We start from the raw sequence: 18,675 nt of genomic DNA, 5'->3' as shown, positions 1-18,675 counted from the left end.
AGAAGACAGTGCATGGCACAGGTTCACCGCCACATGTGGCATCATGTGCTAATAATGCAAGGCCGTTTTAACTTTTTTCACACGTCCTTGTGTTATTAGCTAAGATGCAGTGAATTAGTGTCATACTAGTTGTTCTGGCAAAAACTTAGTACGTCCTTTCTGCTGTATTGAGTAGTTTTTTTTTTTTTTTAATCAGCGTGGGGTCCTCTAGAAAAACTTAATGTTAGGGTGAAGTAATTGATTTGTACTTCCTCATCTTCAACGCATTGGTTAACGGATGAAGAATGTTTAAACTTGCACTGGGAAACTCTTTATGGCTCTGCCATCATATGTCAGTCTGCTCTTAACTTCCGGTAGCAATCCTTCACAATTTTCCGAATGCATGGACCTGCCGTCCCTTTGGGGCAGGCACCCGAACGGCGGTTACTTCTGCCCCTCAACATTTCCTCTGCACACCCTGGGCTCCCATCGGATTGAATGCTAACTGAGATTTGAACGCATCGGGATTGAATTCTGACCGATGACTAGTGCAATGTCCGTTAACCAACGTTTTCCTTTCGCATTCTTTGTTTTTTCACTACGACCACAATCTCCAAAAATTAAAGAAGTGTGGTTTTGATCCTTCACAACACAAGATTTCGATGAAAGAAGACGATCTCTAAATCATACCAAATGACATTACAGTGCTGTCTGAATTTGTTGGTGAGGCACTTCCACTCCCCGCGCCACCCCTGCCCGGGCTGGGAATGGGGAGCGTCTCACATCTTTAACTCTTCCATGCGTCGTGCCACCGTCCAACGATTCCAAAAATAAAGGAACAAATGTAATGTATCTACTTACGAGTATCCTCTCCAAGATATATACAAACGGAACTATCAAAGGCTAATCTCCAAGATAAAGAATCTAATGATACAAGTTACACATTCCAGAGATTATCAAAATTAAGGACAGGAAACAAGAGTCCAAATTTGTAACCGCAGATCATACACGAGGATACAACGGCACCCGACTTCCCCCCAACATTAGTATTCTTTTTCTTTCTTAGCCTGGAGCTCCCAACACAAAGTTCAAAGCAGAAAATATTATGCATTGCAGATGCTGTTGGCTTTAACAAACACCAGATGTGGATGAACAGCTATCAGGACTCTTTGCATTATAAAACTGCGAACCGTTACAAGTTACAATAGTTCGAGGGGCAGACATGGCATTGACAGATGTTGATTGTTCTAATCCCACTGGCCGAGGTATTACCCCAGCCATCTCTAATATTCACAAGATTTGCAAAAAGCTTTTTTGCCCATAAAAATGATTGCAACACCCTTCGATCTGAAAAAGGGTAATAATGCATGCACTAATCTACCGGGCCAAAAATAAATAAGGTCCCTCGACAAATATGCTGGGAGACCAAGAAAAATAAAGAAAAAATTGGAAGAAAAACGACAGGTACTAGAAATGGAAAGATAAAAACCCCTGTACACGTACCTCTATATCGGTCTCTATCTTCCCAGAACTCTAGCCCAGTGGTAATTTACATGGTTTCCATAAACAAAAGCAAAATGCCTTATGCCTTGCAACGTCACTTCGCTGGTCCAGCTACATTTTTCACAAAACCTGCAAATATGATGACCAACCCTCTTCCTGTCAATATGCCCTTGTCGAATAATCAGCTTCATCTGGCATTAAACCCCAAACTCAAATCAGATACGTTTTATGATTGAAATAGCTCCTTTGACTCACAGAAATGAAAAATAAAAAATTAGACAACTCAGACAGTATTTGCGCAAAAAATAAAATATGAACTAGCAGTCGAGCACCAAAGCAATACTCAGCAATGGTGAAGTGGAAGACAGATCCTACTACTGAGAAAGACAATAAGACAACAAAAAGGGAAAAGCACTGCAATTTTGTTTTTAAGAGAGTAGAAGTAATGCATGCTTCATCAGTATAATTCACTTCAAACAGAAAAGGTTTGGGAGTATTTGAGAACTAATAAGCTGAAGAATAGCTTTCTGATGATGTTGATGAAACATTCAAGTTTATGCAAAGCCATATCATGTTATATCCATCTTGTGGAATTAAAGAATAGCAACTACCTGTACATCGCTGTACCAAGGGCATGCGGACCCAACCAGGCAGGAACGGTTGCTGCAGCTGCTCAATTCCTTAGAATCATTCATTCTGGTGTTGAATTACCAGACATCATATACAAACTTCCTTGCCCTGCTTGCAGATGCTGCATTTGCTGATGAGACTGCTGTTGCAGAGTCAGTTGATGATGGGGTGGCTCTTGTTCCTGCTGCTGCTGTTGTTCTTGTTGCTGGTACTGTTGTTGGGATGGGGATGGCAGTGAAGGAGACCGCTGCAGTAGCTGCTGCTGCTGCCATCTGTGCTCCAACATTATGTCCATGAGAGAGCAAGTTACCAGATAACTTTCTTGGGCCTAACCCTTGACTGATAGGTGGCCCAGGCACATTCCCAGAAGTATTAGTTTGTGCAAGGCTCCCAACAGGACCCACTTGAGCGGTTGAATTTGGCATGTTAGCATCATAAACTGCTTCTGATGATGGCACTACACTAGATGAATCAGTACAGGACTGAGGAATAACCATGCTCACACCCACCTGCGAAACACCATTTACAGGCTGCTCATCAGCTTGAGTTGCATCATTTTCAGACTTATTTGGAATCTCCGAGTTCACTTGGCGATTGTGCTGCCCAACTCTCTGAACATAAGGCTGAGTTTGATTAGCTTGCTTTTGTTGTTGCTGTGGCTGTGGCTGTGGCTGTGACTGCGGCTGCACTTGCTGGTGGTTGGAAGCCATACCTGATGGAGAGCCAGTTTGATGTGAAGCAGATATCATATGACTAGAAGAAACTGGTGGAACCTGGCCTTGAGTGATATTATCAGAATGAGAAGGCATTTGCTGGAGTTGGTTTGATGAAGGGGTCGATGCACTAGAAAGTAACTTTTGCTGCAACTGAGAATGGTTTGCTGATTGGGGGACCAATGGTTTTGATGTTACTGGATTAAGGCCAGACCCAGAATATGCACCTTGACCTTGCATCAACTGCATGATTTGTTCTCCTTTCTCAAGAGCTTGGCTTCCTGGAGGCATAAGCCCATTAAGTTGAGAAGGATCAATAGAGAGGTTTGCAGGATCAATGGAGAGGTTCTGATGCACCATTGAATTGCCTCTTCCCATTCCCTTCGAAGGTTTAGCCTGCTGCTGAGACTGCGTAAGTTGCCGCTGTTGAGGGTGGTGCCTATTAGATTGTTGAAGATGGTGCTGCTGTGGTTGTCTTTGTCGTTGCTTCCCCATCTGATTGGCCATCCCACTAGCACCAGGATTCCGGCTAAGGCCATGGGATGGCAGATGATGTTTCTGCTGGTGCTGGGATGACACGGGAGTCCTTGGGGAGGATGGTGTCATAGGGGACATAGGTACCGGGTGAGGTGAATTTTGCAACTGAAGTTGGGAACTATTTTGCAAAGTTGATGACATGGGAAGTTGAGCCTGCGTCTGGATGTGTGGCACCAAAGAATTAGATGCAGAAAACTGTTGCTGTTGCTGCAAATACCGCTGTTGCGACTGCCTATCTTTCACAACACGGTTGGCATAGGCTTGCTGCTGCGGCCCCGTAGCATGATTCGGGCCTTGAAGATGAGGGTTATGAGGGTTGCTGAGTGCATGGGACTGTTGCGGGGATATCTGATGCTGCTGGTGAGTATGGCCTGGATATGTTTGAGAAGATGGCAGAGTTGTCTGATTAGGAAAACCAGAACTCAGCACATTGAATGGAGCAACACCTTGGCCATTCCCTTGCGTGACCTGCATTTGAAGTTCTGGAACCATAAGTTGCCTTTGATGCTCCGGATTATGGCCAGGCTATGACAAAAAAACCTCAATAGTCAAGTAAACAGAAAACCTTGGTGGATTGGGACAATTACAAGCGAAAAAACAGTGACTATTGAGAAAGGAAAGGAAATAATCAAATCTTCTCGTCAAACGTGTCTACCAAGAACGGCAACCTAGAAAAGCAGTGAAATGACAAGTGATTGTTCTAAGTGTAACACTAGATAATCAAATTTAGTGTGAAAAGAAGTTCATCTCCAGCCCTGCAAATAGAAGCTTAATGAGGGTGAAGTGAGGACTGAGGCTTTAACTTTTGATCCAGGAAACTAAAAACCTAAAGAATTAAATATACACATGCCACAATTTCAAACTTCATGACGCATTTTGATACAAAAGAAAAGCCTGACATGAGGGAGGAAACCAACAGATCGAAAGTAACCAACAGTAAATACCCCAAGGACATTCAAAAGTAACCAACATTAAATACCCCAAGGACATACCTCCCCCTTCCCCCTCTTTCCACCCCAAAAGTAGTGGAAGAAAAAGAGTAATAAAACAATAAGATAAAACTAATGAAGATGGTTGACACTATGCAACTAGGCACATTCAACTTTAGCCTTTCTTCTTCCACTTCGCAGTTAGCACTCCCAGAGTGGCAGAAGAAACTGGAGAAAAATAATCAAACTAAAAAAATGAATGCAGTTAACAAACACTGTTGCAACTTGCAAGTTGGGCACATTTGACCCCAACCTGCAAAAAAATAAATCCTTGAGGATAAAGGAATCATATGCTATGAACCATTTGATATTATCTTTGGAATTTAAATTAGGAATCACACATAGCAACATTCCAAAAGCTACCAGCACAGAATTAAATCTGTGTCTAAACTCTAAAACAATGTAGGTGCGTCAACAACTCACCCGCATCATATGCAAAGCATCACGGGGTCTTATCATCAAGTTTCCCTGACCAGAACCAGCTCCAGAGTGCATATTTACAGGGCTTGGTATCCCCACCATACTGGATGAAAGCATACTCCCAGAATTTAGCATAGATGGTGAAGTCATCCCCTGAAACCCTGGCCTTGACGTTGGCATGCCTCTGTTCATCCCACACATCATGCCCATACCATTTCCACCAGGAACTATACGAACTCCACGATCAGTTCCTGGAAGAGCTCCAGGCACAGACAAGCCAGACTGCTGAATGTTTCTACCTGACAACATTTGATTGTAGTGCTGCATTCTTTGCTGCTCGTCGACAGGCAATGAAGATGTTCTTGGACTACTGTATCTACCATCTCTGTACCATGAATAATGAGATACATAGGATTGACAAATAAATCAAAAGCATGCCTGAAGAATTTTACAAAGATAGTGTACACCAAAGAGACAATAACATCTCAACCGATAGAAACACACTACCTGACGTTGGCACTGAGTGGACCAGACGGGGATGGCAAGTTGCTTCCAAGAACCATACCAGAAGATCCCTGTATTGAGACATTTGCCCCTGAAGGAAGTAGTGACGCCATCCCACCCTGATTTGACATTGCTAAACCACTAGAATGAGAGCCTTGGTACCCAAGGACATCTGAGCTTGATGAAGTGGTATCACACAAATCCAGGGGACTTCACACAAATTCAAATACTTATATTATGCAGAATCATAGACGGAAAAGAAGTACACGAACACGGAAAAGCAAAAAGGATATGATAACATACTAACAAAGATGGATAGATGATTAACATGGAATAGCAGACTATTGTTGACATGCAAGAACAAGAACTTACGTTAGAACACCTCCATTCAAGTTATTTGGACAGACTTGGGAAAGGGCCATAACATGAGAATTGTGGACAGTCGTTACTTGTTTCAGATCCTGGTTATCATTCTTCAAAAATACACAATCACAAGTTATTGTCAGGATTCAGGAAGGAGTTCCAGTAATATACACTATTAACTTCCACACATGCAATGCATGGGAGGATTTGTTTTTTATTAAATTTTTATTGGATTTTGAGAGTTATTAACTTATTGTAGTAAATAATAAAGATAAAAAGTAGGAAGTGGGAGATAGTGGGGTAAAAAATTCAAATGAATTACTATATACAATATTTATTTCAGTTGAACTGAAATATAAGAGAAAGACAGGTAATTAAATTGCTTTCAGATCCCAACCACCATGTATCGTCCATTCTCGTGAGCATCTAAGCAATAATTTATTTCAGATGAACTGAACTACCTTTATCTCACATGTATTTGGAGTGAGGTCGACAATCCATTTAATTCCAACTAGGATCACTAACACAAAATTGACAACACTCAATGTTTTGGGTTTAAGGTGTTAAGGTACAGCTGAATATTACAATTTACGAAAACCTTTAAAATCCTATGAATCAAAATCGTCAGTTTTACTGGATGACAATATTAAAAAACAACGGGTCAGATCACAGAACTAAAAGGATTGGCATCTCAAGTGTAGCATGTAATAACCGTAAGGTCCAGCATTAATCACTGTAAAATGATTTTTCGTAAGTAGGAAGGTCTAATATTTGTGATCATAAGGATGGTCTAGCTGCAGAAACATTGACAACAATATCAATCAAAATTGGGCCACTGCAAGATCTGCACTGTGCTCAGCAACTCTATGCTTATTTTCACTAACCTGACTCCTCCGATAATGATGCTTCTGACCAATCTTAATTATTTTCTCAAAATGAGACTTGAGAACATCCTCTTCCATGGGCTCTTGCAAGCGTTGAAATAATTGCCTGGCACTGCCCTGCATGAAATACAGAAACACCAACCAACAAAAGTAAGTCGAAATACACTGATAGATGTACGTTTTTCATGTCAACTTAATAGCTTAAAAGGAGCACTTTAACGGACACACTCTTGCCTTCGGAATGCCCGGTATTGTAGATGGATAAGGCTGAGAAGATCCCGAATCTTCAGCACTATCAGCCCCATCACCAGAATTCATATCCATTAATATTTTGTGACGCTCCTTGCACTCTTTAGGCTTGCGAAAAATACACTGCATGGTACAAAGTCATAAGAGCAACACCCAAGACATAGACTATGAAAACCAACACTTCAAATGCACATAGATCATCCTCACAATAGACAATAAGCATAAGGTGCACCAGCAATAACGCTAACCTTCAAGTGCAGTGTGCTGTTGATTGCATCACTTATGAGTTCCCAATTTGGGCCCATATCATGTACAAGAACAACAAGTGCCTAAGGTAACAAAATCAGTAAATCTTGTTCAGTTATTGGCAAGTCTACAACATCTGAAGAGAGAACAATTTGATAAAATTAATAATGACATATTAACCTGATCTTCAAAAAGGGACCATGGACCTCCAGAACCTGGCTGCCCAGCAGACATCTGCAAAAAGTTTGCATTCACATTCACGCTATAAGACGTAAGTAAAAGGGTTTTTTTTTTTTTTTCCGTCAAACAGGATATCAACAAAGAGTTACCTTTAGTGATTTAGTTTTCCGTCCCCTATCTCGACCACCAATCAACTTAATAAATTTACTGGTATTGGACATATTACTCATTTGGGATGCCACTGGAGAAGGATTGGACCCAGGCATTGGAGTAATACTGTCATAAGTATTATCTAGAGATTGCTTTAATATCTTTGGCTTCTTGGCTGTATGTTGCCCATATAAACCTGCAGAGTACACAGTTGAATACATAAATGAGAGTTCCATAGCATTTCAAATCAAAGGCTAAAACAAATATCCAAGTGAAGACAGGTACCAATTGTTCCATTGGAATCAAAATGATGACCCTCCAATCCCTTTTTGGAATGATCCCTCTGCTAATTCAAGACACCGTCAGTTATTTGATTACCACTTCAGAATATAGTTCACAGGACTCAATGCAACACTTAATTTGAGGGAGAATGAAATTTAAACTACATGAATTGAAATTCAAGCTTGCAAAATAAGAAATTGCATAGAAATATAAAACACAATCTAAAAGAATAATATACAAGTGGAAAAAATTAAAAATAAAAAAGAGAAAATTATTAAGCATGGCAGACCCAGATCATATCTAACAATGTTACTAATTACCTGTTCGTTCAGGATAGCAGATTCCAGTTGCCATCCTGGATCATAGGTAGAACCCTGCAACCATAAAGAATACAATAAGCTTAGCCAGTGATCAAGGTAAAAGAACTAAAGAACCTTCCATATTATTCCATGGATAAGTCAGTCCACTTGAAATATGAGTACTTCATGTACCAGATGTTTGGCCTTCTTCTTTTTAGGCTTCATTGATGTTTCTGCATAGTCATATGGTAACTGCTTTTCAAAGTCCCCAAGAGACTCAACCTCCATACTTTTCTGGAACTGAGATCCACCATGTAAAGTACTCTGATCATCCTGAAAAGAATTAGTATCACCACTTGAAGCATCTGTCTTATTCGGGGCCTGAACATTCCCAGCAGGCCCAGCACCAAATGGACTAACGACCCTCTGCCTGGAAGCAGTGCGCATGCGTTTTGTTGGAATTGAACCAACATTGAGACTAGCAGGCCTTTTCCCCATCAACATGGACTCCTGAGTTGCAGTCGTGCAGTTCCCGTAAGGCAGATCAGCTCCTTCATATGACCTAGAAGCATGTAACTTCAAGTTCCTTCGTTTCTTCTGGTTAGATTTTAATGACCTGCTACCTTCAAATGCTCCAGGCAAATAATAGGTGCTTGTTTCTCCTTCATCCTCATCATATGCAGTCTCTTGAAAACCAAACTCTGAGATTGAATATAACGACTTAGTAAGCACAAATTAAACAAACATGAACTCAATTTAGTTATACAAAAACAGTCTTGAGTTTGTACCCGCTCCTGCATCGTACATAGATGTCTCAACCTCCTCTTGCATGCTACTGACAGTTCTCTGAAATTTGGCAGGTTGCTAAATCAGCAAGAATAAACCAAATTGAATTCAAAGAGTTACCAAATCAATTATGTAAGAGGCATAATATAAACAAAAAAATTCCTTCCTGTGATAACCAATATATACACGAGTAAACAATTCACATTGGAATTTGATTCCCCATATTCTCCTTTTAAAATGTGATGAATCCTTGGAGAAACCAGAGACAGGAAGCACCTAATCATTAACACTGGTGTGTGGTGCATTTACCTCAAACTGAACCAAATGAGATTCAATTGATTTTCTATAGGTTTCCACTGCACCAGAGGGAACTGCATAAAAGAGGTTTTCCTGCAAAAACAAAAACTCAGTTTTTAAGAAACAAACAATAAAAAGCCACGTATAGAATTCAGGTTGCCCTGGTGATTTGGGTAGTTAGCTTGCCTCTACCATGTTCGAGATATAAGTCCCTATGGTTGCAAATGTATAAATTTTATATAACATATTTATACAAAAATATATTAAAAGGCAGGCGAGAGTTAACCCTTAAAGATACAACACAAGGGATTCTGAAGGGCGGTCACCTAATAATTTCTATGTTATAATAGTTAACAATTACCTTCGTGTGAGTGGGTGTATATGTGAGATAGATAGGTAATAGAGAGAGAGAGAGAGAGAGAGAGAGGTTGGGTAGGGCCAATGTCATTATAGATAACTTCGCCAACAAAAATAATCATCAAGAACTTGACCATACCTCTGTAAGATGATCCTCCCACGACATTTCTGTAATGCCTAAATCAGAAATTCTCTCAGGAGTAGGAGGTGCTTGTGCTTGAAGGCCAGGACGCAGAGAGTTGTTATACTTCAAAAATCTCACTGCATATCCCTGCACTGAAAGTGAAAGATCTTTTTGGGGATGCTGTGGCTCCAAATCTTTGATTGGCTCCTGCCCATGACCATTATTTAGAACATATAGTACATACATTGTTAGACAAAAGTTATTGCATCCTCTGGCTATAAGCACAATATCAATGGATACAAAAAACGAACACATGAAACAAGTTTTTCAGCAAATGAAAGCAACTTTATGCAAAGAACCAGAAGGTGCATCTCAAAATTTAGAGAATTCATTCCCGCCTAAAATAGGCAAAAGAATATTACATTACTCAAATTCAAACATCCATGTGAGTACTCATTCCTAGAGAATTCTAAAGCAATTTGCGACCCTCTTTGAAACTATAAACTTAGCATAACTCCAATCATTTATTTAAGGGCATTATGCATAAAGAAGAGAATTGTATGCATCAAGAACTCCGACAAGCCTCTCTAGTTCTGTAAGTTCAAAATCACCTTGAGCATGGGAAATAATTAATCTGACCCATGCTTAAGGTGACAGTGTATTTTCTAATGGCATAAACTCTCTCTCTTCAACTAATAATAAATTAGCTTATAAGGTAATCTAAAAGTGCAAATGGAAAAAGTGACCACCAAAGGTGTCTATCACGACAAAATTGACTATCAGACATGGACCAATAATTAAACAGTTATCAGATGCTAAAAGTAAAGGAAACAAAGCACATACATAGCATGTGATTACTATCACTAAATTGACCAAAAGTAAAAACCATTGAAAGAAAGGTCCAGAAAAATGACCAATACCATATTAGGTTCCCCATTCTTGTCTTTGGAAGTTTCGTTCCTTTCAATCCTCATTGATTCAACCAAATTGTAGTTACAGTCCTTTTGACAAGAGCTTGAATCATCACCCTTCAAAAGGGTCTCAGCTGAAACCCAAAATTGGTTGACAGCCTTTGCCAGGTCATGAGCCACTTTTGTTAGCTCCCAATGCTGATGTTGGGATTCAATTTTCAACCGAGAAGCAAAAGCAGCACGATGACATATTTGCGCAGCGGCAGTAAGCTTCCAAAGACGTTCCTATAAACACAGAATAAATGAACAAAAATGTTTACGAAACTAAAAACTACAGACATTAATATTAGTTAGTTTCCACAATATGTAATCATATCATACCTGCGCAAAATCATTTGCCAACCAAGCCATTTCCTCGAGGACAAAATCCCACTGAGACTTTCGGCGATTCTCCGATGGTAAAGAACGAACTGATAATTCAGCAATCCTCTTACGCTTAGCCTGATTATTGCAAATGATAAGGTAAGTAAAAGGCTCCTTCAAAGTTTGTAACATTAGACATCATAAATTGCAGGGAAACAGGAAATAACCTCTATCATTCGAGCCTCTTCCAGAATAGAATCTTCTTGTGACTTGTCTATCACCTTCAAGTAAACTCCAGGAGTCAGACAGTCAGAACCAGCAGCAGTATCTCTCCCTGACAACGCAGTCTCAGTAACCACATGCATTGATGAATCTTGAGGACCCTGGGATATGCCAGTGCAAAAGTTCTCTTTGTTGATGTTGGAACTATTATCCAAAGCTACATCCACCTTATCAGCTTCTGACATAAAAGGGTCACTTGGTTGTTCTCCCTCAACATTTGATTGGAACTTAACTTCATTATGCAACTCAGATATGCTTTCACTTATGTCTCCCTCAACTTTGACTTCCCTATTCCCAGCGTTGTTTTGACAAACAGAAGCCTGATTATCATTAACAATAGCACCACTATCAACAGCTTTGGTTTCCTTATCTTCTTGTACCATTAAGCCACCAGCTGGATTTTGTGTCCCATCCACACCTGATGATTCGATAATATTTCTATTATCAGCGTTCCTTGTAGTAGTACACATGTCGCTATCATTATTTACATCTAATCCTACACTAGTTTGGGTGCAAGAAGACTCTGAATCTAAACCCTTCGTGCTTAGAGCTGCACTGCTAATTTGACCTTCATGTGGCACACTTTTACTCTCTCTATTTAAATTGTTAAACCCATTGACCTGCACCGAACTAAGTTCATTTTCAGTCTTTGTTGTAGCATCACAGGGAGGACACTCAAGGACGGATGATGCTAGTAGTTTCCTTTCTGCAACATCAGATCTCTCAGAAACAACATCAATGGGGGTTTCCTGAGCATCAATCTGAGATGGTTCACTACGCTGGCTATCCCTCAAACTATTAAGAGGTGTAACATCCAATTTGTTTTGAGATCCATCTTTCATTGGACTAGTAATTACGTCGGGGGTTTGCACCCCCTCCAAGGCCATATCGAACTGATTATCAGAAGTTACAATCTTGGGAAGAATATCACCATTTGAACTCGCATACTTTAGGTTAGCACCAGAAGGTATATTCTGGTCCCTTTGGTTGTTTGTTTCAGATATCGGCCTCTTAGGATCCTTTGACACCCCACGGGCAGGTAAAGAAGATCCCTGACCACCACGACCCTGTATATCTACTGAATTTGATCGAGGGCCATCATGATTTGGTCTAGACCTGTTCCTTCGAGCATATGGACGGAAAATAGTCGAGTCTTCTGATTCCTTGGGGTTTTGAGTCCCATCCATCTGGGAAAACTGTTCTGATGGACCTTTGTTATTCCTTCTACTAAGACGCACAGAATTCATTTCCCCTTCAGGAGCATCACTGCCGCCATCAAATAGTAAGAGATTATCAGCGCTATTGGGTTCACAAAGTGTAGGAACCTCTGGTCGACCGCTACTTTCAACAGAGTCCCCATGTGGTGATGTAGTCAACGCAAAACTACCTTTTGCTTCACTGAAACCACAACCACAACATAAGGAAGGAAAAATGAAGAGAATTAGCCACTTGACAAAAAATCATCAACAACCCATTTATGAACAAGCAAAGAAAAAAAAAAAAAACCTGGTTACAAACTGTTCTGGATGCTGATCAGTGAGTGAAGTAGACTGGACACTAACAGAAGCTCCATTCCCAATCTTGAAGTCCAAAGGATTGCCACCCTGAAAGTCATTAAATTGTGATAATCAGTACATGAAGAAGCCAAAAATAAATCAGCACCCTGAGATTAAATTTCCATACTTTCTCAAGAAATTCTAGCTCCCTTCTTCTTTCCTCCCTCACATCATACTCCTGCCTGTTATCAGAAAATAACAGTTCATTGTATACTACATGCAGACATGAAAATATCCAAATGTAGAAGTTAAAGAAGAAGAGAAAGCAAACCTAAGCTCTGCTTGGGCCTTCTCAATTGCTGCTCGGCGTGGAGAGGTTTTCAAACCAATACCAACTCCACTGTCAACCACTCCACCCATGGAATCAACCTCTGCATTTACTAGGAGAGCAGATCCTGAGCTACATCCATGCATTCCGACCTTAATGCCCACAATCTTTAATCTCCCATCTTATCCAAAGTCTATAAAAACAAAAAAGAATCCAGAACTTACTATGTAATTTTCTATTTATAAACAAAGAGGAGAACCTGATAAACAAGGAATAAAAATAAACTTTAGTTCACTAAATTTGGATTGCTGCATCGTAAGCAACCAGGAGAAAATGTCCACATTCGACTAAAAAGCATCTGAACAGTCTTGAGTTATGATGTTCTTCTAAACAAAACTAGAAACAGGTATAACATGATTTGCAAGGACACAAAGCTCAAAATCAAAATAGAAACAAACAAACACAAAGATATGCACATTGTCAAACTCATATGGAGCCCAACACACAAGCTTAGGAAGTGGTATGATAATCAGCTAATGTATATATGAAACATCATAATATGACTGCAGGTTTCTTAGACCAAATCTAACTATAGTTCCTCTCCTTCCGGAAATCAATGAGTGGTAGGAGGAAATAAGGATTAAAAGCATTTTAAGAACTTAAAATCATAAAAAAAATAAGAGGAAGGAAGTATGTGAATTCAAGATGATCATAAACAGTCATCATTCCCCATCTTTCAAAAAATGATTTTCCACAATTTATATATATCAATGTATGGTAGTTTCATTCTGCAGAGCATTTCACAATTAAATCAAATCCACGAGACGCTAAAAATTGAAGGGCAATATAAGCAGCCACATTGCATGAGTGGAAAGTCTTCAGGTTCAAACCAAGCACTAACAACTGAACAGGTGAAACCTAGTTCAAACAGCTAAGTATAGAAAAGGAAATACTGTGGTCTGCCAAAAAAAAGGAACATGAAAAAGCAACGACCGAAATATGGTAAGTCATTACTTGCATAAAATATACTGTACGTATATATGATTCGATACTAATAATGCTATGATTTTGAGCAACAACTGCATGCAAGATGCTTGCAGACAATGATTTCCTTCGAATTCACCCAGGGCACTTCCATTTACATCCACTAAAGCTACAAAGCCACTAGCGTACAACTCAAAGAAAGTACATACTCGATTCCCCATGTGGTGCACGTCGAATTCTGGCCTTCATTCCCATATCAAAACAATAAGCGCACAGATAGCAAAACTTACACAGTAACCCTCGAGCATTTAATCACAATGCATTACACAATCACAACGAAAGACACCTCCCCACAAATTGCCCTAACGAGCGAAACCCTAATTCCATTCAACCCCAAGCAAACGCCTAATTTCAAAAATTCTAGGGTTACCGTGACAAAAACCTAACACGAGCAGAGCAGCAAAAATACCTGAAATTGGGAACAGGATAGCAAAATTGGGAGCTAGGGCACGACGTTGAGGCCACTGAGAACTTCAATTTTGGGAAATTTCTCTCTCCTAGGGTTTTGAACAAACACAAAAAAAGCTCAGAAATGGAACGGGACGGAGTTTGCCCTAGCACAAAACACCTCTCTCCAAATGTCAGCCATGGAATGGATGGTTAGACTAGCTGAAAAACTCTCAATCTGTGAGTGATTGATTTCTGGTTTTGGGAATTAGGTTTTCGGATTGATGTTTTCGTTGCGTATTTGGGGGTGAAGAGTTTGGGGAGTATGCGACCTCTGCGAATAGTGGGCTCTGTGCGCATGGGGGAAGAAGACGAACACGAACGAAGAGGGCTTTAGAGAAATTGGACGTACATTTTGGGCTTTTTATTATTACGTCCTTCAAATTTTTATTTTTTCGAGTTCGATTGAGGTTTCGATGGGGAAGAAGAAACAGGCCAAAATTCAAATACATGAATTTTATTTTTTTTATTTTTTTTTATTTTTAATCACTAAAAAGGAAATAGTCCTACTGATTTCTTTTTCATCTCTTCATCTCAATTTCACATAAATTTAACTTAGATTTTGTTCTATTTATTGATACTTATGTTTCGATTGTGACTAACTGTTATGGTAATTCAGGATAGATCTTATGTTTTTTTTTTTTTACGTGACCATGAATTTTTTCAAATTTGTATAGATTTAACTGAGATTTTTTTTTTGTTACACACGTTTTGATTGTGAATTAACCGCTTACGACCATTTGATATTACACACATTTGATTTGCAAATTGACTATGTTGGTCATCTGTTAACTGGTCTTATTGTATCTAGATTTTTTATATCTTTATAACCTTCTTCAAAAAGAAATGTTAAGGAGATTACATATTTGTACCACATCAGTATGTCACATCCTGGCCCGGGGCAAATCACTTCCTGGGCCCGCTCCACCACCGTAGCACGATATTGTCCGCTTTAGGCTTACCATTCCCTTACGGTTTTGTTTTTGAGAATTCACAAGCAAATTCCCAGTGTGTCACCCATCGTGGGATTGCTCTAGCCCCCTTCTCGCTTAACTTCAGAATTCCTACGGAACCCGAAGCCAGTGAGCTCCCAAAAGGCCTAGTGCTAAGTAGGGATGGGATATACATATAAGGATCACTCCTATGGGCGATGTGGGATGTCACAATCCACCCCCTTAGGGGCCCGACGTTCTCGTCGGCACACATGCGACCAGGGGTTAGGCTCTGATACCAAATTGTCACATCCCCGCCTGGACGGGACCACTTCCCGGGCTCGACTCCACTACCGTAGCACGATATTGTCCGCTTTGGGTTTATCATTCCTTCATGGTTTTGTTTTTGGGAACTCACGAGCAACTTCCAGTGGGTCACCCATCATGGGATTGTTCTAGCCCCCTTCTCGCTTAACTTCGGAGTTCCTACGGAACCCGAAACCAGTGAGCTCCCAAAAGGCCTTGTGCTAAGTAGGGATGGGATATACATATAAGGATCACTCCCCTAAGCGATGTGGGATGTCACAAGTATGTCATTTAACGTGGTAAGTGATATGTACATAACACGTCAATTAATGAATCTATATGATTGGATGTTGGTTGTATGCATCATTTGACACATAAGATTGTACACCCATGTGGTTATCTAATATAGTCTCCTTAGCATTATTCTTCTTCAAATATGCATAACTTGAGAGATTTCATTTTGTTTCTTGATACTCATGTTTCGACTCTTAACTGACCATTTATGGTCATTCATGGAATCATATAATGATTTTATAATATTTCTTTATTTCAGTATTTATAAGTTTCTTCAAATTTATATAATTTTAATTAATAATTCATTGTTTTGTTTCTTAATGCTCATGTTTCGATTAGGAATCAACTATTTTGGACTCATGTTTCGATTAGGAATCAACTATTTTGGACATTATCTTACAATTATAATTTTTTAAATAAAATAAAATTTCTCAACCCAAAAATAATAAGCTATACACTTTTTGAATCTCTCTCTCTCTCTCTCTCTCTCTCTCTCTCTCTCTCTCTCTCTCTCTCTCTGCATTTTTTCCTCAATGCAAGTAAATGGTCTTTCCACATTATCTGATAATTCTAGATTCTATTGCAATTTATTTTAATATATATATATATATATATATTGTTAAAAGGTTGATATCTATAAACGGTTGAAGAAGGTCGTTGGCAGTTTCCTAATTTAAAATGCATGATTACAACTTTTAGCCTAATAAATACAGTAGCATATTTGGTGGGGTGGTCCTATCCACACTCACACACCCTGACCTAAATCAAGGCGTGCTAGATATCACCGGTGATGGCCAACATGCCTTGATGTAGGTCGGGATGTGTCACACACACTCGTTTTACCTCTCACACATTCTTTGTTAATTTTTGTTCTTTGATCTTTTTCAATCAATTAGATCCGATGGTCAAAAATTAAGAGAATGAATGAGAAGTAAAAATTGATGTGTGGGTAGCACCACCCATTTTTATGCTGAAATTTCAACTCAATATATCAGCTCAATTACTACTCTTAGATGTATTGTAACACACTATCATTTACGTATTTTACAAGAAGACTAGAGGAAGTGCACATATCCTATACATTGTGAATAGCCTATCTTAACCGTATATTTTATAGTTGGAATCATTCAATTTTTTAATTTTTCATTGAAGATCATCCTTACATAAAATCATTCGAATTGGAGAACTGTTTATGCATCAAAATGTATGAACAAATTGACTAACATATCCATGAAGAAACTTTCCATTTATTTGATTCATTTACATGGCTAAACAATCTCTAATTTGAATGATTCTTTTTAGGAATAATTTTTATATAAAATATTAAAAAATTAAACAATTTTGATTATAAAATTTATACACTGAAGATATGTTAATCACAAGAAGTGAAATATGTACATTCTCCGTAAGAAATGCAAATATTATCCAAAAATACAAGTCAAAACAAGATAATGAGAATAGCATCTTTATTATTCCCTAATGTGAATCAATAAAACAAAATATAAAAACAAAAATTAAAACAAAATAAGACAATGAGAGTAGCATCTTTATTATCACTAATCTGAATCTATAAAATAAAATATAAAAAAAATTAAAACACAGAACATTTTCATTACTCTTGGGTGGATGGTAATTTTCCTACCCAAGGAGTCTGATTTCAACTTGTGTTCCTCATTTGCAAGTTATCATAACCACCAAGTAAAAGCTTGACGATTATTAATCGATTTGCCCCTTGAAATTATTTAATCTCATTTTGCACTTTGAAATTTATTTTGTCTTACTTTGCCTCTAGAGATTGCCATTTTCTTCTCATTTAATTTTATTTCACCCAATTTTTGTCAATTTCACAAGTCTAAATTCCTCTCTCCTCTTTCAGTTAACCCTAGTTTGTTTCCCCTCTTTTCTCGCAACAATTCACATTTGGCCTAGTAAACATAGGGTGATCAACCAAAATCCTAACCTAAGTGCCACATCGTCAAGCATAGGACTTATCTTTGCATGCGTAAAAAATAAAATGTCCTCACTTCCCTTTAATTTAATGTCTATTTGACGAGCTGATTTAGGTTTCATTATAAGTGGTATTCCTCTTCACATTAGTATTATAGTCTAGTGATATTCCAATTCACTTGTAGATAAGAGATATTAGGTTGAATTATCACCAAAGGTGAAATTGAACCACAATATTGCTAGCCTATTATGAGACTTAGCTTACTCCTCCACCTCTTAGTGTAGATAATATTGTTTGTTAAAAATGCCTATTTGATGAAATAGACGAACGTAGAGTGAAATGAGACTAAACGAGACAGAGATGAAATTTTCAAGGAATGAAGTGAGACAAAACAAGTTTCATAGAGTAAAATAAGACTAAATGGCTGTTTTAGAGGGAAATCGATTAATAAGCCAAAACTTAACTATCCACCTTACTCTTTCATTTCTACTTATTTCTCTTAAAACTTCTTTATCTCTTACTAAGTAATTAGGAGAAAATTTTTGCCCTCCCAATCCTTGTATCACGTTCTATCCAGTGACTTTTGATCTCTAACCTTTATGTTTGCTACTGTGATCTTTAGCATGAAGTGGTATGACAGATTTATCCAAGTTGTTTGGGGGCAATTAGCGTACTCTTCATTTGTTGGGAGATGAACTTGGTTTGTAAAGCTAGTCCAACCATAAGTTTAAACTGGTACAACCGCATTTTGTACATTTTTAGGATAAATAGTTACTGGATAGTACTGACTAAATTAGCATAAGAAATTGAGTACCTAAAGGATAGTGTCTCA

The 18,675-nt window shown here is 38.7% G+C and overlaps 1 protein-coding gene across 1 annotated transcript; it reads right to left on the bottom strand.

The window, feature by feature from the left end:
• Window positions 1-1,124: 1,124 nt before the first annotated feature.
• LOC103927702 (chromatin modification-related protein EAF1 B) lies at window positions 1,125-14,933 on the bottom strand. The gene is given in 24 exon segments (XM_048573816.1): window positions 1,125-1,673; window positions 2,094-2,383; window positions 2,385-3,887; window positions 4,775-5,156; window positions 5,279-5,485; window positions 5,648-5,748; window positions 6,523-6,639; window positions 6,757-6,894; window positions 7,020-7,100; window positions 7,198-7,251; window positions 7,347-7,543; window positions 7,633-7,693; window positions 7,950-8,003; window positions 8,121-8,629; window positions 8,717-8,774; window positions 9,024-9,104; window positions 9,508-9,699; window positions 10,413-10,688; window positions 10,785-10,904; window positions 10,994-12,446; window positions 12,555-12,652; window positions 12,732-12,786; window positions 12,876-13,065; window positions 14,326-14,933. Coding segments are annotated over 22 exon segments (6,090 nt in total). The 5' UTR covers window positions 13,019-13,065; window positions 14,326-14,933; the 3' UTR covers window positions 1,125-1,673; window positions 2,094-2,173.
• Window positions 14,934-18,675: the final 3,742 nt, after the last annotated feature.

The sequence above is a fragment of a genome, unplaced genomic scaffold (assembly GCF_019419815.1).
Source record: "Pyrus x bretschneideri cultivar Hongxiangsu unplaced genomic scaffold, Pyrus_bretschneideri_v1 Contig7, whole genome shotgun sequence".
Classification (NCBI taxonomy): domain Eukaryota; kingdom Viridiplantae; phylum Streptophyta; class Magnoliopsida; order Rosales; family Rosaceae; genus Pyrus; species Pyrus x bretschneideri.
Note: the sequence above shows the minus strand (reverse complement) of the source record. Positions and strands in the feature narration are given on the sequence as shown.